We start from the raw sequence: 26,116 nt of genomic DNA on the forward strand, positions 1-26,116 counted from the left end.
CAGTGTTTTTTGTTTTTGTTTTCGATCTTGATTTAATATAAAATAAATGACAAGCATATGTCTGAATCACACTGTGTTGTTAAATCTAATATTCTCTATGAGGCCAACCATTATTATTTTATTATTGATATTGTTTTTTAAACAAATTGCCATTGATTATTTATACCCATTTTTTTTATTATGTTTGATCCTGAGCTGAGCTTTGGCTTGTTTAAGGTACTACCAAAGCTTGGGTCAGCTTAGACTCATTTAATATTTTTATAATTTTTTTTTGTTAGAGCTGGGAAACTCAATTGATGATTGTTTGCATTGTTCAAATGACAATATTAATTATGTGATTATTAATTATTTTATAATCTTTCGCTCCTATCTGATGAGTTTTTCGTTTGATTTCTTTTGTAACTTTTTTTTTTGTTATTATTATAACCAAGAGATTCAAATGATGCTAATTTATTTTCATGGTTCGAATGACAATGTTACGTGATTATAAACTTTCACTATTGTCTGATGAGCTCTCGGTTACTTTTGATTTTTATCTTGATGATTTCTTGTATGAATATCTTTTAGAATGTGGTCTTGAATAGAATATTGGATGTGATATTGATGATATGTTTTTTTAAATTTAAAGTAAAAAAAATATTTAAAAGCATATTATTTAAATAGATTTTTTAGTCTTACATCTTCTCACTTTTTCTATTCTTGGATAAGAATTGATTTTGTTAAAAAAATCTTATTTAAATAATAATATATTTACATATATCTTTTTATATGTAAATATTTGATTATTAGTTAATTTATAAATTTTGTTAATTTTTTTAGTAGGAATTTTTAAACAGAATTTATTCATTTCCAATAAGATTAAAAGTGAGAAAATTTAATGTTAAAACATGTATTTTGGAATCCTATTGTTAGAGACGATGACAGGGAAGGAACCGGTTGATCCAATGCTTGAAGAGTGTCTAACCTTGCATTCCTAGCATATGAATGCCTTAGCTGATGGTTCTGTGTTTCGGATCCATTGCTTCTAAATGAGAATGTTGATGAAAATAGTTTGATTTTGCTGGTGAAAATTGGAGTGCAATGCTCTTCCGAGTCTCCACAAGATCGAATGGATGTTAAGACTGTTGTATTCATGAATTCTTGTTAATAATGGATGGAACTCAATCTTGACATGTTAAAAGTCCCTCACCAAATTCTGCGACCCAAAAAACTAGATTGTGATTGTGTCGTAATTGCGTTATATCGTTTAAATCTAAACAAACGTTTGTTCTTGAGAAACATTTACAGTTCCATCAATCCAACTATAAACTTAAAATAGAAACATTTACAGTTCCACCAATCCAACTATATTATTTCAAATTTTTTATAATCTTATTAGACTGTGTTATGATGAGATTGCCACAACACGTTCTTTTGCGACATAAAACCATTTCATCCCCTTTTAACAAGCGTCAACCCCATCTTCAACCTCTTGGCGTGCTACTGAAAACGAGCCAATGAGCTCAAGGTGGTTGGACTACAATCAAATTCAATTAATGATAATTAACCTTTTTAATTCAATTAATACGTGATATGTGTATACAAACCAAAATGATTATAAACTTATTTAGTTGAAACTATACTCAACTATATATAATTTATGAGTTAGTTAACACCGCACCATCTTGATTTTCGAGAGATGTCATAACACTACAACAATGCTCCACAACTAAGGGTGGCAATCTTGACTCAAACCCTATCAAATAAGTCAATTTGAGTTGTTTTAAAAGTTAAATGAGTTGGTTTGGGTCAAAGGTTTTAACTAAATGGGTCAAAATAAGTCATTTGAAATTCCATCCTTTTATTTTCGGGTTAAAATGGGTCGACAAGTTCAAAGAAATGGGTCAATGTGGGTTAGTGTTCTAAGGAAATGTGACAAGTTTCGGATCGAAACGGGTTTTCGTACAAGACAGATTTCAGCACGAAACGGGTTTCAGATTGGAACGGGTTCAGTTCAGGTTTCAAGCCAACACGAGTTTTCACCTGTGACGTGTTGGGTTTTGGTTGCTTTTGTTTCTTTTTGGTCGATTCCGGACTCGTTTTTGTTCGTTTTTTCAGTTTTGTTTTTGTTCGGTTTGAATTCTTTTAGATTCGTTTTGATTGATTTTTTCGATTTCAATTGATGTTGTCCGGTTTTGGCTTTTTTGTTTCATTTTCGTCGATTCTATCGGTTTCGGTTCGATTCTAGGTAGTTTTTTTTACGGAATGAAGACAACTTAGTAAACATTTTAGTGTTTTTACCTTTTTTGTTTATGATTTATATTTTGAGTTATAATTTTTTATTATTATTTTTGAATATTGTTTTGAAAGTTTTTGATCTTAATAGAAAACCTCTAAAAAATAATAAAAAAAATCATAACTTAAATTATAAATAAAAACGAAAAATCTAAAAAAACTAAAATGTTATGCCGTTATTCTCGTTCATACAAAAAAAAACTCAAAACCCTGTTCGACTCTAACCTATTTCGACCCAAACCAAAACAACCCTTTTTTTAATTGAGCCGTTTTGACCCAAACTCATTCTGACTTATACTCGTTTTGACTCATGACTCATTCGACCCAACCCAACTCATTTGCCACCTCTATCCGCAACACATAATAATCTTGTCTCACTTGGAAATTTGTATGCTTCCCACCCACCACCCGCCCATTCACAACGCACCTTCTTTTCCCGCCAAAAACAAAACATGTCATACACATTACACACACTGATTCTACCATTTATTAGTTAGTGACATTGTAGCAACAACCACTAGTACCACATTCTTTCAAGTCACACACATAAACCAAACAAAACAAAAGCAAAAAACATGAAGGGAACATCATATATTATAATGTGGTTAACTATATTTCTAGTCCTCATTCTAGCCATGGTATCAGGCTTAATTCTACTTCTCTTAGCTGAACTCTACTGCTCTCCACTCAACCGCCACCGCCGCGGCCGCCACCTCACTACTCCCACCAACACCACCACCACCATAAACAACTCTCCAACCCATTCAAACCCCTTAACTGACATAGAAAAACAAGAAGTTGCCACCAATGGAACCCAAAACGGATGCTCACCGGTTTATATATCGAATCCGATACATGGTGAAGCGAATGGGACACCGTTTGAGATGCCATAGAGTTCCCCATCACGGCTGGAAGTTGGAGATGATGAGAGTGATACGAATAGTAATAATGGGGCTACTACTTCAATTTTTCACCGTTTGAGTGATCCTTACGACAATTTTTCACCCCTCTCATATTAAATATATATACATATATACAGGGGAGAGATATTTTGAGAAGTTGATAATTTATAAGAAATTTAAAAACTCAATTTTAGACCACACATTTAATTAACTGAGTTATAATATGTGACTGAGATTAAATTTGATTAAAAAATGAATCAGGAGAGAGAATAAATATTTTTGTTGATTACACAAGTTTAAACTTTAGTTACACATGTGTAAAAAGTCGATTCGGTGTGTTAAAAATTACGGTAATTTTTTGTACATTACTTGCATTTACATATTACACATGTGTAAAAAAAATCAAAAATAAAATTTGTTACGTTGAGTTCTTTCGAGTGCTTAAAACTCAAAGCGGTTCTCAAAAGAAATCAATCACACACACATATATATATATATATTCTTCTATATTTTATTATTTTTTTCTTTATAGTCTGTTATGTTCTTTTTTAGTAACTATTTGCTGGTTTAGATTAATTATTTTATGAAAATCAATGTAAAAATTCGTTAGTTATAAACGAAACCATAAAAATCCTACGTGTTGCGATGTGGTCGCTACTCCTTTTTTTGGAGTTACCAGATTTACTTGATTTTTAAATGGTGGCTTCTCATGCATTTGACCCGAATTCACTGGTAAGAGTCTCATCAAACCAGATATTTCTTAAACGAGTTATAACATCTCAATAAATTAAAAACTAATATTACCAATTATTTGATATAAAAATCCTATAGAGTAGGAATTTACTAAAAATTAATATATGATTTATTTTTAAAAAAAGATATATATTATTTATAATTAAAAAACCAAGTGTATAGTAAAAAAAATAAACAGGTCTTGGGTCTTATCAAACACATATAACTTTTAAACCAGGTTATAACATCTCATTTATTTATGAAACAATTTATTATAAAACCATAAGTATATTATTGACTTTCATACAGTAAAAAAATAAAAAGTTCAAAAAATAAATAAATATTGAAAACAAATAATATAAAGCAACTCCCACGGAGGATAAAAACTAGAATTTATATAAAACAAAATAATATATTTATGCTGGTCTTAATTTTTTGGAAAATTGAATTCTAAGAATCCCAACGTATTACAATTGGCCGATAATAATCTCAACTTAAAAATAGTTGTCACCGCTCCCAACTTTCACACTGCTTGTTTTCATTAGACCTCTTTAAAAAAAACTTAACGGCGTTAAGATTTTCCAAATTTCAAATTTATGTTTTAGGGATTTCGTTCGGAATTAGAATACGAGTCGATTGATGTTTAACTTACCTCAAAACGATGGCCCGTATGACTAAAGGATGCTTCAATTCCGGTGTGTAAACTTTTATTCAACAAAAATCAAGTTGTTTGAAACACTGTTTCGATGTAAGTTTTACATTTTTACATCAATGATTCATATCCTTATTCTCGAAAGCCCTAAAACATCAATTTGAAATTTGGTAAAAACACCTAACATCGTTAAGTTTTTTAGCAGAGGTTCAATGAAAACAAATTGTGTGAAAATTAGGACCGGTGACAGTCATATAATTGATGTACCGTTTTCTTTTTATTTGTTAACTTCTTTTTATAAGTGTATATAAATTATTGTAAGAACTTGAAAATATTAACTATCCCATGATTTTGATTATATAATCCATCTGGCCATTCGGAATTCATATCCACTGTTCACTTTTAAAATTCAATATATTAAAATTTATCTCCCAACTATTGAAAAAACAAAACATCGTGCAAAGCCCGCTCAATATCCCAAAAATTTCCAAACTTTTACTAGTTAGGCGCCATATCTTCCCCACCAAACCCTATTCAAACTCCCAAAGTAAAGCTAGCGTCCAGTAGCTTCTCCGATCCAAACCCTAAACGATGCATTTATTAATTAATCAATTTGAAGCTTTTTTACTCCATTCGAAGAACCTAAACGACGAACTCTAACTTGGGTTATCTTCAGTTTGAAGCTTTTTACTCCAAGTTTCATGAAAAGGTAATGTTTTGAAGCTTTATATATATATATATATTAGAATAACTATGTGGTTCCTTGTTAGTTGTTCAATCATTAAATTTCATGTAAATGCCTCAGTTTTTTAATACATGTGTATTTGCATAATTGCAACTTCAATTTGCTACCTATGTTCTCTGTTGCATATATTAATCTCTGTTTGTATATTCATTATTTACTAACAAACCCGTAAGTATTTACATACATGTTGTATATATTTATGCTAATCAAAATTTTAACTCTGACAACTTTTAATAGTATGATTTATTTAAAGGTACACAGGATCATTCAGATTACGGAATTATTCAAAAAGGCCACAAAACAGAAAATTGCATTGGATATGGTTAATGTAAGTTCTCTTTTGTTCTTTCCAGATTGTTTATGGTTATGCTTAGTTAACAAACGGTTAATTCAATCAAGTATTTAGTGTTGTCTCACAACCTAACAGATGGGAGTCTGGTTATTGTATTATGATGGCTATGTATAATTTTGTCATTAGTAACAAAGAACATACAGTAAACATATTTTATTAACTCTTATTTATTTATGTTTAATTGCAATGTATATTAAAATGTAATCTAACTTTTATCTATATTTATGTTGTAGCTGGTAGATAATAAAAGAATGGTTCGTTGAGATGAAATTAACGAAATTGTAGAGCGTACTTTAAAGGTGTTTATGTTATTACTTGGTTATTGTGAGGATGTGGAGGATGAACGAAGGTAAGTATATTAGTATGCTATCTCTTTTGTACATATTATATTTTTCATTTTCTTCATTTTTTAGAGTTAATTACACGAATGGTTAAGTCACTTTGACCCGTTTGTCCACTTTGATTAGTCATCCATCCATCTAACCCCAATGCCTACACGCTAAAGAGTTTGTGACAACATAGATCACATGCAATATCAGCTAGGAGCCCCAAAGGGCTTTGTATTTACTTATGCATTTAAATTCTTCTTTGATTCTATAGGTGGATCTTGTTTTATTTTAATCTTTAATGGTAGCTAATAGACACTTTTTTGTGTATTGATCAGTGGCAAAGAGATTGTAGCTTATGGTTATTGTGGTGGATAAAGGAGGTTGCTTGAAGTCTAAAGGAAGTTTTTAAATAGTTGTTTATATTTGAGTTATAGTGAGTGTTTGGATATATTTGTAAGTTTAAGTGAATGCTTTAGACTATGTATGGATGTTTGGCTATTTTATATAAATATCTTTCTGTTTATATGATTTTGAATTAATCTGTATGGAACAAATGGTGAAATTGTAAATTAGATAAATAATATATGAATTAAATATGAAAATGAATTGATATTTGGTTGAAATAAGGCGGTTTTGGTTTTAGTATATTTAGGTTAAATAAGGTGGTTTTGTTTGTTCAAATAAGGCAGTGGATACATAATGTATTTAGGTTAAATAAGGCGGTTCCAGTTAGTTCAAATAAGGCGGTGCATATGTTCAAATAACGCGGTGTATATCAAATATAACGATGGCTTTTAAGGCGGTCTGTCAAACGTTATATTTGAATGAAAACCGTGATATTTGTCTTTATTTTTGTACTAGTGACTTCTCCTTCGTTGTGATTAATGAAAATTGAGTCTCACAATAAATAAACTTGTTATTTTATGTGATCAGTTGGGGTGGTTTTATATTATTTGAGTAACATTTGTTTAGAACAACGATTTTCTTGTATGTTAAGTCACTGCATTTTCTTGTATTCCTACTCTGGTCAGACTGTATTGTCTTAACCAGGCTTATGCTGGCTTTAGAGTTTGGCTTGGACAGTACCCCGGGAAAACATACCGTCAGCTTCCACTTGACAGTGGTTGTGTCGCCACAAAAGCAGAACTTTGTGACGTAAGACATGGTGGGACTAAAACCCGGGTGAGCTCGGGATTCGAACTAACAACCACGCAATGCCTATCTCAAATATTTCACTATTAATATCCACTCAAACTGTCACAAGTGGGGGATTAAACTTAGGTATTCATAGGAGAACGCAAGCCCCGTACCACTAGGCCAAAAGTAGTGGATATTTGAGTAACATTTACTCACTTAAAAACATTTTAGCTAATAATAAATCAAGTTTAGTCAAAAGTTTATTGGAAGTTTTAATTGAGTCGAACTTAAATGAGTCAGAGCTGAAGATCGAGTGAAAAAATAAGTGTGCTTAATAATCCGAACCTCGCTTATCGAGCTCTACTAACCTAAATTGGCTTGTTATCTGTATACGATGTTTTAGCTACACATGTGAACAATAATTTGCCTTTTATTTCAATGTAAACACTGCTCATTAACGAATGAGAATATTCGTTAATAGTGTTTGATTTTGAGTTAATATAGTAATTAAAAGTTTATTAACAGAAATACAGAATGAGAAGAATAATTTGGAGGGTGGGAATGATTAACGAATAAAGTTATCTATTTTTCATTCACTCAAAAGATGATGGAGAGCATAAAATTTTGACCATAATTCTTCTGAAATAAACACCTTTTTCAGGTTAATAAAGTAAAAAAATTATATGAAAGCATGTAAAAGTGAAACATGTTTTCTTGTCTTGTTCATAGACAGAGAAAACCAAAACAAAATTACTGACTTTCTCCATGTGATGCCTTCTGTCTCTTGTTCCACAATGGTCTTAAAAAACAAGTTCGCTTTACAAATTTATATATTCATATGTTAAATATATGGTTACAAAATAATTTGAAACATTCATCCACTATATTGGTTTAGCGTAAGATAAAACATATCTCAAATCTTGTAACTCATGAGTTTCAAAATTCAATTTACATTCAACAGTTGATACCTTGCATCCAAATGAAAATGTTGTCTTGTTCAACAACTTTGCATATAAAATAATAAGACAAATCATACTTCAAAAGGAATATAAATATACACATTAAAATCTCACAAATCACCTCCATTGGCCAAATATGTGTACTTCAGGCATTTATGAATTATGATGATACATTGTTGTACAATGCAAAGTTAACAATAACATTAATGTAATCTTAAATAGGCTCTGTTTAAGTGTGTATATATCACTTATGTAAACTTATTACATGTCACCCATCTTATTTCTAAGCATTAAAAAGAAATACATACTCTAAATTCTATTGCTTTTACGGTGAGAGGTGGTTTACCTACTCAACCAACCAATATGATACTGTCACCTCAGACCAAATCCCGAACTATCCAAAATTACCCAGTTTAAGGTCGGTTCGTGTTCGGTTGGCTAGAAAAGTGATGGCTCGGGTTCGGATGGCTAACAAACGGTTGGGTCGGAATGGGTTGGTATCGATTTAGATCAATCCTTGGTCTATATATCTTTGCGTTTGAACCCGGCGATCTTTTTCTTGAAGAAGCTTCCATTTTCTTGTAAGTCAAGAGAGTGTATATAGAGCTCCAAGTAATCCATCAAGAACAAATTGATATAACTCTCCAAATCATTAACCACACAAAACAAATATTGAATAACTCTCAGTATAGTGTAGAAGAAATATAACTCAACAACCCATGTTACACATAATTCGTGTTTCTCTTTATGAACCCTAAATCGGTTGCATCTTATGTGATTCTATTTATAACCAAATATGACATACTTGTCAATATTGGTCACTCAAGCTCACCGACTTGTGACTTAGAGTCTTAAATTACCAATACTCCACCCCGTTTACCCTTAATCGATAGTATTGGTATGTTTGGACTTCTTAGCTAAAAACATTTTTTTGTAATTAAATAAAGTTACTACAAACCGATTACAATAAAGTGGCAGGCAAACGGACAACAAGCTGCGCCACAACCCCCTTTTGAAAGGAAAGCCAATGCTACTTTGGTTCGATTTCTCTCTTAATTAAATATCTTTATTCTTAGTAATTTCCTTGCAAACATAAATCGAAAGTACAAACACAAACAACTTGAGAAAAAAAACCTCGGATTTAATTTCGATCTTGACACTCAAAATGGTTGAACCGTCTAGAAGAACATATGTTTAATCTTAAACTTTGAAATTACATGATAATTGTTATGAATTTTGAAGTAAATTGAAGTGGGGACTTACTAAGAACAAAAGTCTTAATCAAGTATGAAGATTCGAGGTCGACTCATTGTCAACCAGGACCAATGCCTTTATACGATATGCCGATTCTATGCTGACTCGTTGTCACCTAGGACCACACTAAACGGTTGGTTTGTATTATTGAGGTTATGATGAAATATGTTTATTTATTGTTACTCTTTATGTCAAACAATTTTTTATTTCTTTAGTGATAAAAATCATAGAAATTTAACGAATCTATTTTAGTTTTCTTTGTAATCAGGGCAAGCTTGAGAATGTACGGATCCTCAATATAATTAACTTGGATATATAAAAAAAATCAGCAATAGAATTGTCATTTTGGTTAAAATGGTTACCGAATTTTAAAATTTGGCCTTTTTAATGAGATTTATAGCATAACTATTTAAGTAATGGGGCTTTTGATAAATATGGTCTTTTGGTATGGAATAATGGAATGGATGTGAAAATAGAAAAAATCATTACTTTATGATGTTTGATACGCACGAAAAAACAAATGAATAGATATAAAATTGGTGGTGAGTGACGGTGGTGGTCGCAGTGGCGTTAGTGGTGGGCAGTGGTTGTCGATGGTGGGTGGTTGTGGGCGGTTCGTCATGGTAGTGGTTGGTTGTTGCGGCAGTGGCGGTGGTGGGTGAATGGCAGCGACGTTGGAGGTGGCGGTGGGAGGGTGATGTAGGGTGAAAGAGAGAATATAATGGGGAAAAAAAAGACAGGATTCATATAATAAATTTGGGATGCTTTAAAGACAATTGAATGGACGATGTAATATGTGATTTCAATCATTTAACCAACCGAAAAGTTTTTGTTTTCAATCATTCACAACGGATGTTCTATTTCGTATCTCATTTGTTCATACCAAACACTGCCTCTAGCTTTTGATAAATTGGTTAATGAATAAACAAATAAGCTTTTGTTTTAATAATGGGGTTTTTTTGGGTTTACTATTTTAGGTTTTTGTTGTTTAATCTAGTTATAGGTTCTTGTTTTTTTTAAAAGAAACAGAAATTAAATATAAAATATATTAATTTAAGAATAAGAAAAAAAAAACTACGAGCATTGGGCTCTTGTTGTAATAGTCTTCGAATGTGATAAACCTTAACCTCAAGTCATGAAAAATATCTTGTATGGACTTCAAAGTACATAAACATGACCTACTAGGCTACTATAATACAAAATGACTCACACTTTTCAGCATACACACAAACTCCAAAAAATAGAAAGTAGGTCGAGTTTGTACATTTGAAGATAATTCTTAAGTACTAGAGAAAATGAAGATATTTACCATGGTAGAGGTAAAAGCTTTACCATGGTATAGGTCGACACTAGTAAACCATAAATGACATACATTCAGTATTAATGAACGTATTTGTAAATAATCGAACTGATCGAGCCAAGGTTAAAAGAGCTTGTGCCCAAGCTTGAGACACAAAATAAGCTTATATATTAGCTGAACTTGAGCAAGCTATTGTAGGCTTGCAAACTTAATCGAGCCTATTTTTTGTATAGTTTTATTTGTTATGTATGTATGTAGAAATAATAATTATTATTACTATATATAAAACTATGATAATGATAATTAAATATATAATATATATTTATAAATATACATATAAATAGTTATTATAAATGTATAGACGTATTTAATAATTATTAACACAGCCGAGTCGAGCTCAAGCATGAAAAGCTACTCACGATCTGAGCTTAAGCTTTAAAAATAGAGCTCAAAATGAAACAATCCAAGCTCGAGCTTAAGCTCTCATATGTTAATTGAGCTAAGCTTGAGCTTAGTAGAGCTCGGGCTTGGCTCGTTTACACCCAACAAAGAATCATTTGCTGGTAATGATTTATCAATAGGGGAAGTGTCGGTTTTAGGCATGTGAATTGTTACGTAAAATAGAAACCCTGGTTAGGTTTTCATACAACTTGTCCAGATATAGATTTCTAGAAATGAAAGATGAAACCTAATCTTGATCATGACTACATAATGTTATAACATGTAAATGATATAATTAAAGCCTCAATAGAGGAGACAAACCATATGATTGAAAAACATATCAATATCAAATGGCAATTAATATGACATACCAGAAATAAACCAAACTTATCCACCCCCCCCCCCTCCTTCGGGTGCCGTACATGGTGATGTTAGCTTCATCATGGTCTCGTGGTAACTCGAGTCACCCGCCCGCCCCAAACATATTCATCGTGATGACTTCTACAACGAAATGAACCTGGATGGCTAATTGGAGAGCACAAACACCGCTTCAAGGCTCGTTGAGATTCACCGCCTTCTACCACCATGGATCTTGGTGGTTGTGATATGTACCATCTTGTTTTCATATAGTGAAAATTGTGGCAACACATTTTTTTTCTTGGTTAAAAAGTTGTGAAATTAGTTTGAAGAAAAGAATGTATTGTGTTATATTATATTATATATAGCACATATACACCAATTGTAGGAAAGAAAGTTGGGTGAGTAAAGTTTTGTATAAAGGGTTTAGAACAATTTCTTGGTTTATGAGTGAAGTTGATGATTGGTGGGAATTGAGAAACATGAGTCATACACATCTCACTTGGCCAAACTTCATATGTTAAAAACATTCTGATTGACATTGTGGTGGCCCACTAAATGAGTCCTAAAATCTCACTAGTACTAAAACATGTTTGGTCTTTATTATCTTAATGTAAAAGATGTGCAAGGAGATTTATAATCATGCCTAAATTACATGCTAATTCATGTTCAAATCGAGCTAACAATGATCCTATATTATCTTAGTGATATTAGTTAATTATATTCACAAAAGGTGCATAATGTTGCTGAAACTTGCTTAAAATAAGGTATGAGTCATTTTAATCACATTGTTGTTTTAGGCTTAATTGGAGTGCAAATTAATGACATAAAATGTGTCTAATACAAAATTGACGGGTCTGAGTTGAGGTTAAATGGGTGCAGTTAGTTTAGGTCGAATCTATGATTATGATTTAGTGAAACCATTGCACAATTGTGGTTTAGACAATGACATGACGTATCGTTTTTCTATTTTTTAGTGAAACCATTATAGATGTCCCAAGCAGGTATTACTCATATTACATGTATCATAAAAATGCACGTTACAAGACATCATCTCAATATGTTTAATATGTTTTAAATATTTATTTTACATGTAAGTAAAAAATATAATCCAAATTAAATCATTTATAACGTTAACTACGATTCGGTGGGCGTGAGTTTGGAATATGATGCTTTCTTTACATGATGAGGATTGTTTGTTTCGTGTAGGGCACTAAATGTATTTTAGGTAGTGCATACTAGTGAACGGGTGGTGTCCGCCATGGAATACTATTTATGGTTGAGGATGTTTGCTTTCGATGTATGTTTTAAATAATCGTTAACTTAAATAACGCGTGATCTAGTGATGTAGTAGTATCGTGTTTGTTTCTCATAAAGATGTCGCGGGTTAAATTCTTTGTAAATGTAAGATTAGGTTGTATTTAGGTGTATAAAAAAGGTTTTATAATTTGCCGTTAAAAAGGTCAAAAAACCTAAAGGTGTATAAAAAAGGTTTTAATAAATTCATTTACAATTTTTAAGCATCGAAGTTGTAATAACAGAAAACAAAACGTCAAAAAACCTAAAGGTTTAGATTGTATTCATCTAGGAACTTGAAGGGTACAACGCGTAAAAATAAGATGCGATATACGTTTAATACAACTTTTATAATTACAATGACTAATTTTTTAAACTGTTGGGCCAATTTCAAACTTTTTTTGTTGTTGTCTCTTTCGTTTATATAGCGAGTGTCGTACCACAACTAACCGAACTGATAATGATACCGACTGAATTTCCGCCACGTCCCAAGGCAGCACACACACAGGCAAAAGCCCACTGGTCTTTAATTAAATGCAAGGGGGAATTTAATTTACTTTTTATCATATATATTATGAGGCCGCTTGCTTTGACTAAGTTTTAAATGGGCTATAGTGCTATACATAACGCAATTATTATAAAATTTGGGCCACACTATCTACATTATAATTGGGCTAGAATAGCTCAAAGCCTCAGTTCTCAAATCTCAAATACCACATTTTTACCTTTTGATTTCATCAACTCAAAGCATGAAAGCTTGATGAGAACAATTATAAAGCCATGCATAATTGAGCAAGGATTAGGGGTGATGGGGGCTACAAAATAGAGGAACCTATCATTTGCTAGTTGGGCGTCACATGACACAAATCGTCCTATTTTGTAGCTCATCCACTACACATAGTCTAAGAACTTTACTTTATGGCCATATTGACTTGCCATTTTTTAAAACTAACCCACAATTTGAAAAATCCCTAAAATTTTTGCTTATAAACTGTCTTAATATGGGAGGGAAGAACACGTACTACAACACGTGTTAACATAAACATATATTCAGGATGTGACCCCAAACAATTCAAAAAGAACAAATTCAAGATGTATAAACTAAAATGAATAGTAATAAGAGACAATATTTTGCAACATAATATTTATAGTAATTTATGTTATTATTATACTATAACGTTATAACTTATTATATTAATCTTATTATTATAACATTATAATATTCAAGTTTATTTTATTTTTATAAATTGTGTTTTTCATATTTAAATATTTAAAACTAAATAATATTACATAAAGACAAATTTTGTAGATCGGCAGTAACAAAGTTCAAATTTTGTTGGTCCTCACAAAGAGATTACTCAGACTCACAAATAAATTTGATCGGATGATCATAATCAATATGGATGGATAAACTGTTTAGAAGTGGCCATTACCCTCCCTACATGAGAATGACAACCCGCCGTTTACGTTAGTCTTCTCGTGTATATTGCACACGAGATAACTGTTTTTATATATGATACAAATTTGACCGATACATATAATTTGTTTGGGGATGAGACACCTTCTAACGAGTCTATCTACATATCCGGCTTCAATACAAGTTTAGAAATGCTAAATATGATAAACACCTACAATCCTAATTATGGCTCGGTCCATTAAAGTCATAGCAGCAAACTAATTATAACTAATTTTAAGTAAAGAATTATGAAAGCGTATAAAGTATATGTGATACACAGAGTTAATTGCCATTTCTCTCACCTACCACCCATGATTAGCACCACATAAATGAAATTAATTTTGGTTCTATGTTGGCCACTTAAAATTATTAAATGGATAATTAGTGGAGTTTAATGAATTATTTAAATTTAAATAAATTTCCTAAAGTTTATTATTATTATTATGAGTAGGTTGAAAATAATATTATTCATACTTTTAGGTCTAAATTTAACAGCAATTGTATTTCAAAAGTTTTACATCATGCATGTTCCGTCATAATCATGTTTTTATGAAATTCGGTATAAATTATTACAAGTTAATCCTAGGACGGTTTTATTTGTTTGTTTACCTTTTTACCTTATTACTTTGAAAGCTAGAAAGTAGAAGTTTAAGTCGTAATATGTTTAGAAAAATCTTTATTATAAATAATATGTAATTTGTGTGTTAAGAATTATACTCTCTCCGTCCCATTATAAGTGTCTTAGTTTGATTTTCAAGTCTTTTTTTTTTAACTTTGACCGACAATATTTTTGTTTGTGTTATATAATATTTGATGTAAAATATATGAATGGATTGAGTTTTAAATGTATTTTACATTGATATAATTTTCATCAAGTATTATATGACACGAACAAAAATATTTACGGTCAAGGTTGCAAAAGAAAGACTTGGAAAGTCAAACTAAGACACTTATAATGGGACAGTGGGAGTAATATCTTAAGAAGTTAGTCTAGCGGTAAGAGCACGATCTACCTTAGTGGATGGCAGAATCAGGGCTTTAATATTGGGTTCAAACCCGACATTGATGAGGATTTATAGATTCCATCCTATTCCGGCACATCAGGGGGTACGATCGAGGAGTCAACATAACCCCGAAAGGATAGGTTTACATGTGAAATTCTTGTCGTTCATAAAAAAAAAAGGAATCATAATAAACGAAAAGAGTTGATATTAGTTGAGTCAAAATTAAATGAGTCTGATTTCCAACATAATAAATTTACATATAAACTTATTTTAATCTATATTATTATTATTATTATTTTTATTTGAACGGCATATTAATATTAATAAAAAATTAAAGTTACCATGTTTTAAAATATGGCCAATAGCCCGGCGACAAAAATGATGAAAAACAGTATCATGATCGAACGGCCAATGGAATCAATATTACCAGACAAACTCAACCATAATAATAATAATAATAATAATAATATCATATATATTCATATCCATTATCTCTTGTCACAAACCAAAAATATTAGTTATGGCTCAAACTCACAGCAATGGCAACTCAACTTCTTCATTCAACATCCCAAAAATAACCTTCACTAAGCTCTTTATCAATGGAGAATTCGTCGACTCGGTTTCGGGTACGTTTAGTTTTTCGGTCTAGTTGTTGTGACTTGTTGGTATTTATTTGTTTGTGACATGTATAGGGAAAACGTTTGAGACGATTGACCCACGAACGGAAGAAAAGATTGCGGATATTGCTGAAGGAGATAAAGATGATGTTGATTTGGCTGTCAAGGCCGCACGTGAGGCTTTCGATCATGGCCCGTGGCCTCGCATGTCCGGTTCTGTACGTGTTATATTAATTAGTTTAGTTTTTGAATGTTTACCAGACAAATATAAGATATCTGCAAGTAGCAGATATCTTATAGTTGTTTGGTAAATATTAAGATTGTAAAGGAACCGAGCACAAGCTTGACTAGGCATGGGCTTGGCTTGTTTTGACCTACGGTAGCAGATATCTTATATTTGTCCGGTAAATATTAAGATTGTAAAGGAACCGAGCACAAGCTTGACTAGGCATGGGCTTGGCTTGTTTTGACCTACGGGAGTTCAAGCTTGAGCTTGGCTTGTTTATTATTTATTAATTAATTTATAATTTTTTTTTACTATTTTTAAATGTTTGAGAAATAGCTTAACAAGCCTGAGCTCGGCTCGAGCTCATGTGCAGTACCTTGAACGAGCCAAAGCTTGGCTCGATTTCGTTAAGGATTTAAAACATAGTTAAACCTTAAAAATACCCTATGCTCGACGAGCCTAGACGATCTTCCAGCTCAACTCAGGCTCGATAACTAAACGAGCTTTATTTGAGGCATGCGGCTTGATAAGGCTTACTCCTTTTGAGCTTCTTATGGGTCTTATATTAAGTGGCTCGGCTCGTTTCGACCCTGTTTGCTAGAATGATTTTATTTTTTAGATGATATAATATATGAACACGAGTGATTTTGTGTTTTTTATATTAAAACTGAATAAAATAAACTCAAATCTTATGTGTTTGGTATTGCAGATTTATCTAATCAAACTTATATCTAAGTTATATTTATGTGAACAAAACATATTGACAACTATAATTTGCTTAATAACAGGAGAGAGGTAGAATAATAATGAAATATGTGGATTTAGTAGAAGAACACCTTGAAGAATTAGCAGCACTCGACGCCCTTGACGTCGGCAAGGTTTTATCACACGGGAAGGCTAGAGAACTTCCATTCGCAACCAGCGTACTCAGGTTTCTTATCTGTTATAGTTATTATTATTTGATTTATCATTTATCTTTAACTTTGCTTGTTAGTCATTCTAGTATGGTTATTAACGTTTTATTATTATTATTAGATACTACGCTGGTGGGGCCGATAAAATCCACGGAAAGACGTTAAAACTGGCAAACCAGTTGCAAGGCTACACGTTGTATGAACCTATTGGTGTTGTCGGGCATATTATCCCATGGAACTTCCCCTCGGGGATGTTCTTTTTCAAAGTCGGCCCCGCTCTGGCCGCCGGATGCACCATGGTGGTCAAGCCGGCCGAGCAGTCACCACTTTCCGCTCTTTATTGTGCCCACTTAGCTAAATTGGTATGGTTTGGGGTGTGTTTGGGTTTACATTTGAAATGGATTAATTAAATACAAATAATAATATGATTTTGGTTATCGATTAGGCGGGTATTCCTGACGGGGTGATTAATGTGATTACCGGGTATGGACCGACAGCTGGAGCCGCCATAACTTCTCATATGGATATCGACTGTGTCAGCTTCACAGGGTCGACTGAAGTGGGGCGGCTTGTGATGCAAGCCGGGGCCACAAGTAATTTGAAATCAGTGTCTCTTGAGCTCGGAGGCAAATCCCCCCTCATTGTTTTTGATGACGTGGATGTTGATTCAGCTGTTAATATTGCTCTTATGGGCGGTTTTGCAAACAAGGTATATAAATATATTTAATATTATAGTTTATTATGCGTCAACTTATAAGTAAATGGGTTGAAACTGTCAATTTCATTTAATAAAACTTGTCACTTTCAGGGCGAATACTGCGTGTGTAGCTCACGGATTTTCGTTCAAGAAGGAATATACGACGAATTTGTGACGAAGATTGCTAGCTATGTAAAAGGGATGACCGTCGGTGATCCTTTCGAGCCTTCCACGATTCAAGGACCTCAAGCAATTAACATTTAGACATTATATTCCATAAGTTTTGTGTCACTATTTTGGGTAACGCTAACGCTTCAATTTATAGGCTGATAAGGCACAATATGATAAAGTACTTTCGTATATCGAACATGGAAAACGACAAGGCGCTACATTGCTAACCGGGGGAAACCCTTGTCGAGAAAAGGGATATTATATTGAGCCAACAATTTTCACCAATGTTAAGGTAAGTGAACCTAAGTGGCGTCACGAAGTGCATAAATGTACTCTTGTTAACATATACGTTTATTTTTATCTATGTTTTTCAGGACGACATGCTTATTGCGACCGATGAAATTTTTGGCCCCGTTATGTGTGTCATTAAGTTCAAGTAAGATCAAATTCAAAGCTAAATAAATCATAGAACCCTAAATACATAATAATAATAATAATAATAATAATAATAATAATAACTTTTATGTATAAATGTTGTAGGACAATTGAGGAGGCGATTGCTAGAGCGAATGCAACACGTTATGGTTTGGCCGCAGGGATAGCGACCAAGGACTTAAACATAGCAAACACTGTTTCAAGATCAATTCGTGCGGGTATCGTTTGGATAAATTGTTATTTGGCATTCGACGCAGATTCCCCTTACGGGGGCTATAAAATGAGCGGATTTGGAAGAGAGTTCGGGATGGACGCGTTATACAAGTATCTTCAAGTGAAATCAGTTGTCACTCCGGTTCATAATTCTCCTTGGCTATGAGTGTACCAATAAACATGGCATTCATATCTATTTAAGCAAAAATCGAATATCTTTGATGAAGCAAGGCTGGGTGTAACGAGAATATTTTTTAATGAATAATAAGGTTATTAAAAGTATATGTAGTTTCATTTACTATATAATAAAATAGTGACACCTTGATTATGATCGATTGATCGGGACCCTTGAGTGTGATCTAATGGAGAATATACCATTCCATTGGCATTCGTGATCACAATTGTCGCATTAGTCAATCGCACACGCTAGTTTTAAGAACATTGATGCTTCTACGTATCTAGAGGTGTAAATGAGCTACATGAGCTTGACTTGTTTAATTTTAGTGAGCTCGAGTTTGTTAGCTTCAAACTTTGTCTTCTCAAGCTCGTCTTGTTAAAAATACGTAAAAATTGTTTTTATGTAATTTTAGTGAGCTCGATGTATCTATGCTCGGCTCATGGTCAGTATTATTTACTATGTATATAATTGTTTTTATCTAAACGTAAAAATTACATAGACAACCATTCTAAAAGGAGAAAGAGAGAGTGGGAAAGAGCGGATTTGGCCCAAAAATCAAACTAGGTTTATAAATTCCGATTTATTTCAGTACGCGGATGCTCTTAAAGCACCTTTAACTTACGAGGTGAAAAACTTTTCGAACGGTTGGCCGATATAACCCCATTTGAATTTTCAAACGACATTGGCCGTCTGGATTTTTGAATGAGACGAACCGGTTGTGTTTAGGCCCCACTTTATCTCTGTCTCTTACACACATGAAAAACTTTAGAAGCCACTTGGTTAGGATCACTGTTCCTGGGCTCGTGTCAACTAGGAGTGAGTTTCTTTCTTTGTTGGATTATGATTAGTTTCTTTCTAGTCGGGTTTTCGTTTTAATAAAAATTTAGCCGTTACAAAAGACTCAACTTAGTGCACAAGTATACAAGTTTTAGATTAGCATGTTTAATTAGTTGTGGTGTGTTCATGTTGACATATTTAACTTGTTTAATTACACTGGTCGACTTGTAGGCCACTTTCAACGGTTCGAACCACTAACCCTTTTTTACAACATACCAACAGATTTAACACATTCACAACTTGATCACTACTCACCAACCTGCTTCACACGTAGATAAATGAGTTAAACGAGTCGTATTCGCGTTTCCCAATTTTAAGTCTATAAAGGTTATATCCGACAATTCTATACAAAAATATATACTGGTTGCATCAAAATTGAACAACTGAAACATCAACCCAACATGATTTAAGTAAAACACATTTATCAATGATAATATCAAAGGATAATATAAAAAATGACACACTTCATCTTATTGTATAACTTTTAACTTATATATCCTTAAAAGGATTAAGATTATGTGAGGATTATTTTGAAATTGAGAACTTTAAGAATTATTTTGGAAAAAAAAAAACTCTTTTTTAACAAAAAAGAAAATATAAAATCAAAAAAACGCGAAAATAAAAAAAGAAAAAAAAACCAAAAATTTCTATTTTTTCATCCCGGTTTCATAAAAAAAATGTCGGTTTAGCAAAATTATACACATATGTATAATACTTATTTTTTAATTTTATACATGTTATTTTTTATAAACATGTGTACAATTACGATAAATAATAATGTACATATGTGTACAATATGTAAATCGAGATTAAATACAAATATACATATTTGTATAATTAGTTTTTTTATGAATCTGGGATGAAAAATAAAAATTTTTGTTTTTTTCTTTTTTTCTTTATAAAAGAAAAATTAATATTTTTTATATTATTTTTTAAAAGGTTTTTATATGGCTCAAAATGTTTCTCAAAGTTTACGATTTTAAAAAATTCTTTTAAGATCCTAACCTTACCCTTTAATACTTACATGTCAACAATATTATGTTTATACTTTTATCTTTATTAATATTTGCATTAATCCATATTATCTTATATGGATAAATACTAAATACTATTTATAGACATGAGCCTGAATATGTCAAAAACTAGCAAATTATTCTCAACTCACAACTAATATTACTTCTTTTATCCATAACTACCATCTTTAACGGCTTTTTTTAAACCTACCTTCTATAAATACCATCATCCTTAACTCCATTTCCTACACCAATTTCCACTCTTAGTAACATAACACATGATTCCCATGGCTTCCAAACCAGATGAAGACCAATCCAGTGTCGGAAAAGTAAGTTTCGCTGAGCCTAGGAGCTTCTCGACGGCATTCAAGTCCGATTTGAAGGAAACTTTATTCCCTGACGATCCTTTTCATGACTTCACGGGCAAGACATTGCCCGTGAAGGCAAAAAAAGCGATACATTATTTTGTTCCCATATGTCAATGGCTTCCGGATTACAGCCGGAAGCTGTTTATGTATGATCTTTTGGCTGGAGTCACGATTGCTAGCCTTGCGATTCCTCAAGGCATTAGCTATGCAAAGCTTGCTAATATTCCCCCGATTATCGGTTTATGTAAGCTCTTTGATCCACATTGTTTGATTCGATCCAAAATTCAAATTACATTGTTTTTATAATTCGATATTGTACCTATTTTTTAGGCCTGGTTAGGGGTAGGAGTGTGCATGGGTCGGTTTAGCTCGTTTTCAGCTAAAACCAAACTAAAATGTGAAATTTCGGTTTTTGAGTTTTTGAAAATCTTTTGGTTGCGGTTTTTACCATTTGAGCTTGAAATTTTTGGGCCGGAAAAAAAGTGGCCAAATATATTGAACTTGTTCCTAAATCATATTGTTAACTAATAACTAATTAATTACTATACATTTGAGCTAGAATATTTGGGTTACACATTTATTAAAATTTTATAAACTGCTTACGATTAAAAATTAAAAAAATGAAATCTAAAATTTCAGGTGGATTTTTTGGTATATATTACATGCAAAACAAAAACCGAACAAAAAGTCCATCTTTGTGAAAACATAAACCAAGCCGTTGGTTTTTGTTTCAACTTGTTTTTTTTTCGGTCTTTCGGTTTTAGATTAGTTTTTGGGTTTCATGCACACCCCTAGTTAGAATAGGGGCATTATAGTCATGTGTATGTTAAGTTTCATCCATTATACATAAGGCTTGTATTGATTTGTAAATTGAGCTAGTAAATACAATTTTCCGTTGTATCATTTTTAATTTTTTATCAATTAAACATTTACTTGTAGACTCCAGCTTTGTTCCGCCTTTGATCTACGCAATCTTTGGTAACTCGAAGCATCTAGCAGTTGGAACGGTAGCTTCAAGCTCGTTGATCATAGCCGACGCCATTGAAAAGAAAGTGCACGAAGCCGATGATCCACAGCTCTATCTTAACCTCATATTCACGGCGACACTCATTTCCGGTGTAATTCAGTTGGTTCTTGGTGTTTTTCGGTGAGTTCTGATTGACAAAATGTAAAAAATATAAAATAAAATAAAAAATCAGTTAGGTGTTTTGTAACTAAATAATTTTTTTATTTTTTTTATATTTGAATGTAAACAGATTGGGAATTTTGGTGGATTTTTTGTCACATTCTACGATCACTGGCTTCATGGGAGGGACTGCAACAATAATATGCTTGCAACAATTAAAAGGCATTTTTGGTTTGAAGCATTTTACTACACATACTGATGTTGTATCTGTTACAACCGCGATTTTTAAGTATAAACATGAGGTATAATACCCCGTCATGTATTTAAGTTTTCACTAGACAAAAAATAAACATAAAGTGAGTCCTTTACAAGTGCCCCTTGACATTCGAGTATAGAAAAGTGCACGAAACTGAAATAATCGGACCAATAAAAAAATCCGCGATTTGGTTTTATGTTCTTTTTAAAACCAATTTCTGGTTTTGCTGCCAAAATCAAAAAAAAAAAAAAGACCGAACCGGTTGGAACCAAAAAACAAAAACAAAAAGGATTTTACGTAAATTATAACAAATTAATAATTGGTGTAGCTAAAATGATAGATCCAAATATGTAATAATCATTATTTAAATAAATTTATGCCCAAATTTATTATTTTGTACTATTTTTTTATTAAGAATTTTCAAGCCCAAATAATAAAACAAAAATAACCGAAAACCGAACCCTATTTTTTTCTCTAGTATGTTTCTCTACATAGTGAAATAATATTTGGTATGTGTTTTTCCTCTGGAAAACAAGTTTTAAAATTTATTTATTTGGTTTGACAGATAAGATGGGAATGCACACTTGTTGGTGTCATCTTTTTAATCTTTCTTCTACTCGCAAAGCAGGTGGTAAGTATCGACACTCATATATGTCACGATTTATCGTCGCTAAATCGCTTATGCAATTGCGACAATATGAAAAGATATGGTTTATCTTTTCTGGACACTATCTAGTGGCAGAAAAATGGCGGGTTAAACTGGTAACAATAATGACATGACATGCTCCTAAAAGTTAACATCTAATGTTTTTAATTGTGTGACATCTTGTTTAGAATTGCATTTTCAAAATAATTTATGAGGTTTAGTTTAAAATATATATCATAATTTTCGGTTGCCAACAAATGGTATGTTATTATTTACTAATACACGAATGCGCCATGGTTATTCAGAAAAAAAGAAAACCGAAGCTATTCTGGGTGTCGGCGATAGCTCCAATGGTGGCAGTCGCAGTTGGATGCTTATTTGAGTTTGTAGTAGACGTAGAGAAACTTGGCATCGCGATAGTAAGTTTTTATTATTTGTAGTCTCTATAAGTTTTAACATTTATAAGAAAAAAGAAAACAATTATTTGATTGATGTTATTAACTAACATAATTTGGAATATTTAGGTGGGGCCCTTGAAAAAAGGAATTAATCCTCCATCTCTTAAAAATTTGAATTTTGATCCCAAATATATATCAGCACCTATTGAAGCAGGAGTCATTACAGCCTTGATTGCTCTTGCTGTAAGGACATTATTCTTTTTATTAAAATTGCTTATAAATTTTAATGGGATATTTTTATTTTAATATAGTAAAAGTGAAAAGTACTGATTACATCGAAAGAGAAGGCAAATGGGCAACAAGCTGCACCGCTACCACTTTTATAAATATAAAAAAAATTATTATTTTTTTTTGAAAAAACACTAGACTCAATAATGTATTACTCTTTCAAAACATTAATTGTTTATTAATTTAAAGATAATTTGAGGTTAAAAATTGCAGGAAGGAATAGCAATTGGAAGAAGCTTTGCATTAATGGTAAATCAACAAATTGATGGTAATAAGGAGATGGTTGCTTTTGGTCTCATGAACATTGTTGGATCTTTAACCTCTTGCTACTTAACTACAGGTTCTTACTTAATATATTATTATTATTATTTTTTTAATTTTTTCATAAACACAAATGATTTTCTTGCTACTTAAAATCCCTTTCTTTTATTCACTATGCAGGGCCGTTTTCAAAAACCGCAGTGAATTACAACGCGGGGTGTAAATCACAAATGGCAAATGTAGTGATGTCAGTGTGCATGATGTTAACATTGTTCTTCTTGGCACCTCTTTTTAGTTACACTCCTCTTGTTGCTCTTTCGGCTATTATTATGTCAGCAATGATTGGTCTCATCGAGTATGACAAAGCTCACCATCTTTTCAAAACCGATAAATTTGATTTTTTGATTTGCATGGCGGCTTTCCTTGGTGTTGTGTTCATTAGCATGGATGTTGGTCTCATGTTATCGGTATTGTTTGTTCTAATAATTATTCAACTATTTTATTTTTATGTGTTACATGTGTTAATAAATGAATTTTTTTGGTCTTTGTAAATTTAGGTGGGATTAGCTTTGATTAGAGCACTTTTGTATGTAGCTAGACCGGCAAGTTCGAAGCTAGGTAACATAGGAGATACGGGTTTGTATCGCGATGTAGAGCAATACCCCGGTGCGATAAGCATTCCCAAAACACTAGTTTTGCAACTTGGTTCTCCAATTTATTTTGCAAATTCTGGTTACATTAGAGAAAGGTATAAAATCTTAATTTGCATTTTGATGCATGGTGTAATTTTTGAAAGTTGACATGATTTTTGGGATCTTTTGAAGGGTTTTGAGATGGGTTAGAGATGAAAAGGCTAGTAAAGATTCTCAAGGAGATGACGTTGAGTATGTTTTATTAGATTTAGGAGGTAAGTTTCAAAGGTTTTTGATTAAATGATGTTATTAACATGTGTTAAAGTTTATCAGTTTGTCTTCTTTTTCGATATAATCACTAGTTTTCAGTTAAAAAATCTTTACAGGATCCAACGTTTAATAAACTCGATTTTTTTTATATGCGTCTAACTTTACTCATGTTTAACATGTTGACACTTGATGTGCTGATTTATTCAGGCGTTACATCTATTGACATAACTGGTGTTGAAACTTTAGTTGAAATTCGTAGATCTTTAGAAGCTCAAGAAATCAAGGTAATTATCAAATCTCAAGTCATGATATATATTCATGGATATTTCACTTAATATTAACAAGTTTTCTTAGCTTTCCATTTTTCTAAACAAAATTGTTCAGTACTTGTAAAATTTTTATAAATGTAAAATTAAGTGACCGAAGCATAACATATATGAAAGTTGGTTACTATTTAATGAGATACCTATGAATCATGAACGGAAAAAAGTAATTAAATAATAATAAATTTCATAATTGTTCCATTTATTAAAAGTTTTATAAAACTTCATAAATTTTTACAAATTTTGGAAAATCTTACTACAATGGAACACTAATGAAACTTGAGTGGTTTTATAGCTAGAAAAGTATAATTAATTTTATTTTAAAGGTATTGAAACTTGATTATTATTGTATTTCTATATATAGGTTGTCATAGTAAATCCAAGACTTGAGGTGATGGAGAAGTTGATTGTGACCAATTTTATTGACAAAATTGGGAAAGAAAGGGTTTTCCTATCCGTCAAAGATGCAATTGAGGGGTGTAAATTTTCACTTAGTCACGAATAACATTGACTATAAATATAAAAGAAAGTAATTGAGTCTTCTAGCATTGCGGGAATTAGGTGGATGAAGAAGAAGAAGAAGAGGAGGAATTTGTTATCTTTATTATTAGTTGTAAATGCATGATTTCTTGTTGCAATATAAAAGTTTATATGAAAAAAAAATAAAGTAAATTCTTTTTTTTTAAATATAATTGTTGATAGATTAAAATAAATGTATTTTTTTTGAACGACCAACTAAGTAACGCTGGATACTTCGTACGCGGCCTCCATTGGCTAAAGGTAGCCCGAGCAGGCCACTTCCGGACTGACGAAGCCCCTAGCGGTCCACCTATTGAGGGATTCACCAGATAAAACCCGACACCCAAGCCCGCCAAATGACACGACAACGAGGAGCCGGTAAAACCGGATGAGATCAAGACTCGAACCCTGACAAGCCAGGGTCATCCCTCATATCTCCCATATAAATTGTTGATGGTGAGGTTTGAACCCCTTACCTCTCACTAGTAAAGTGAGTGCTCTACCCATTGAGCCACAACCAATTTATATTAAAATTAAA

General features: G+C 32.2%; 2 protein-coding genes and 1 pseudogene across 2 annotated transcripts; all 3 read left to right on the plus strand.

The window, feature by feature from the left end:
• Positions 1 to 284: 284 nt before the first annotated feature.
• Positions 285 to 382, plus strand: LOC143540730 (small nucleolar RNA snR60/Z15/Z230/Z193/J17; annotated as a pseudogene).
• Positions 383 to 15,587: 15,205 nt separating this feature from the next.
• On the plus strand, positions 15,588 to 18,745 carry LOC143540727 (aldehyde dehydrogenase 1-like). The gene is made up of 9 exons (XM_077033709.1): positions 15,588 to 15,816; positions 15,883 to 16,025; positions 16,822 to 16,964; positions 17,069 to 17,309; positions 17,393 to 17,656; positions 17,756 to 17,893; positions 17,970 to 18,107; positions 18,190 to 18,251; positions 18,356 to 18,745. The coding sequence occupies exons 1-9, from the start codon at positions 15,711 to 15,713 to the stop codon at positions 18,627 to 18,629; spliced, it is 1,509 nt and encodes a 502-aa protein (XP_076889824.1). The 5' UTR covers positions 15,588 to 15,710; the 3' UTR covers positions 18,630 to 18,745.
• A 1,839-nt stretch (positions 18,746 to 20,584) lies between these two features.
• LOC143540709 (putative sulfate transporter 3.5) lies at positions 20,585 to 25,633 on the plus strand. Its single transcript, XM_077033696.1, has 12 exons — positions 20,585 to 21,103; positions 21,799 to 22,006; positions 22,116 to 22,287; positions 22,807 to 22,872; positions 23,193 to 23,306; positions 23,412 to 23,528; positions 23,787 to 23,913; positions 24,015 to 24,301; positions 24,392 to 24,582; positions 24,659 to 24,741; positions 24,944 to 25,020; positions 25,424 to 25,633. Exons 1-12 carry the CDS (start codon positions 20,770 to 20,772, stop codon positions 25,562 to 25,564), a joined length of 1,917 nt encoding a protein of 638 aa, XP_076889811.1. The 5' UTR covers positions 20,585 to 20,769; the 3' UTR covers positions 25,565 to 25,633.
• Positions 25,634 to 26,116: the final 483 nt, after the last annotated feature.

This window comes from Bidens hawaiensis, unplaced genomic scaffold (genome assembly GCF_021521415.1).
Source record: "Bidens hawaiensis isolate Kalapana, Puna unplaced genomic scaffold, B.hawaiensis_p1.1 tig00012327_1, whole genome shotgun sequence".
Classification (NCBI taxonomy): Eukaryota; Viridiplantae; Streptophyta; class Magnoliopsida; order Asterales; family Asteraceae; genus Bidens; species Bidens hawaiensis.

Coding starts and splice junctions, on each gene's coding strand:
- LOC143540727 (XM_077033709.1), top strand. CDS start 15,711: ATGGCTCAAACTCACAGCAATGGCAACTCAACTTCTTCATTCAACATC. Junction 17,657..17,755: donor TGGGCGGTTTTGCAAACAAG/GTATATAAATAT, acceptor TGTCACTTTCAG/GGCGAATACTGCGTGTGTAG. Junction 18,108..18,189: donor CAATTTTCACCAATGTTAAG/GTAAGTGAACCT, acceptor TATGTTTTTCAG/GACGACATGCTTATTGCGAC.
- LOC143540709 (XM_077033696.1), top strand. CDS start 20,770: ATGATTCCCATGGCTTCCAAACCAGATGAAGACCAATCCAGTGTCGGA. Junction 23,307..23,411: donor AGAAACTTGGCATCGCGATA/GTAAGTTTTTAT, acceptor TGGAATATTTAG/GTGGGGCCCTTGAAAAAAGG. Junction 24,302..24,391: donor ATGTTGGTCTCATGTTATCG/GTATTGTTTGTT, acceptor TTGTAAATTTAG/GTGGGATTAGCTTTGATTAG.